Genomic DNA, 846 nt, shown 5'->3' on the forward strand with positions numbered 1-846 from the left:
CCTGCTGCTGTCACTGATCCCAGGCCTCGGGGAGGGGTCTGGGGCAGAGAGCAGCCCACATAGGCCGGGTGAGACAGACACCCAGTCCTGGCCGCTGCCTGAAGCCAGAGTGGCCTCCCGTGTTTCCCGCGTTCTTGGCTTTGGTCTTACCACCTATAGAATGGAAACAGTTTGGCCATGGACCCTGGGCAGTCCTGCCCACAAGGAAGCCAGACTTCAGGAAGGTGTAGAGGAGTGGATGGTGGGCGTGGGGTGACCAGGCTGGGTCCCCAGCCCCACACCTGGCCCTCCGCACCAGTCACTCACTGTACCCCTGCCTGTCCACCCCCCCAGCATCCTTGGCATGCATCTCTTTGGCTGCAAATTCAGTCTGAAAACAGATACCGGAGACACAATCCCCGACCGGAAGAACTTTGATTCCCTACTGTGGGCCATCGTCACCGTGTTCCAGGTACAGCTGGGCAGGCCGTCCCCTGCTGTGCACGGGTGGTTCCTGGAGGGCCATAGCCCTGCTCAGAGCTGGCTGAGGCCCCTCCGAGGCCACTGGGGGTGAAGAACGGTGGCCGGGACGTTGAGGTGGTGGGCCTGGTCTCACTCGTCCTTCTGGTCCTGAGACCTGGCGGCATTCCCCCAGCCAGGACCCCATCCTGGTGCCCCCTCGGCCCACACGTTGGGCCCACTCTGCCCGCCGCCCCTCCCCCAGATCCTCACCCAGGAGGACTGGAACGTCGTCCTGTACAACGGCATGGCCTCCACGTCCTCCTGGGCCGCCCTGTACTTCGTGGCCCTCATGACCTTTGGCAACTATGTGCTCTTCAACCTGCTGGTGGCCATCCTGGTGGAGGG

At 63.4% G+C, this 846-nt stretch overlaps 1 protein-coding gene across 1 annotated transcript in view; it reads left to right on the forward strand.

Annotated features, from left to right (window-relative positions):
- Nucleotides 1-333: 333 nt before the first annotated feature.
- Nucleotides 334-846, forward strand: part of LOC104987430 (voltage-dependent T-type calcium channel subunit alpha-1H-like) — a gene marked incomplete at both ends in the record, with an annotated part of 9,903 nt that continues 9,390 nt past the window's right edge. Inside the window, 2 exons of the mRNA XM_010838337.1 lie at nucleotides 334-451; nucleotides 704-838. Of these exons, the coding sequence (XP_010836639.1) occupies nucleotides 334-451; nucleotides 704-838 (253 nt within the window). The remainder of the gene's footprint in view (nucleotides 452-703; nucleotides 839-846) is intronic.

This window comes from Bison bison, unplaced genomic scaffold, assembly GCF_000754665.1.
Source record: "Bison bison bison isolate TAMUID 2011002044 unplaced genomic scaffold, Bison_UMD1.0 scf7180017846042, whole genome shotgun sequence".
Lineage (NCBI taxonomy): Eukaryota > Metazoa > Chordata > Mammalia > Artiodactyla > Bovidae > Bison > Bison bison.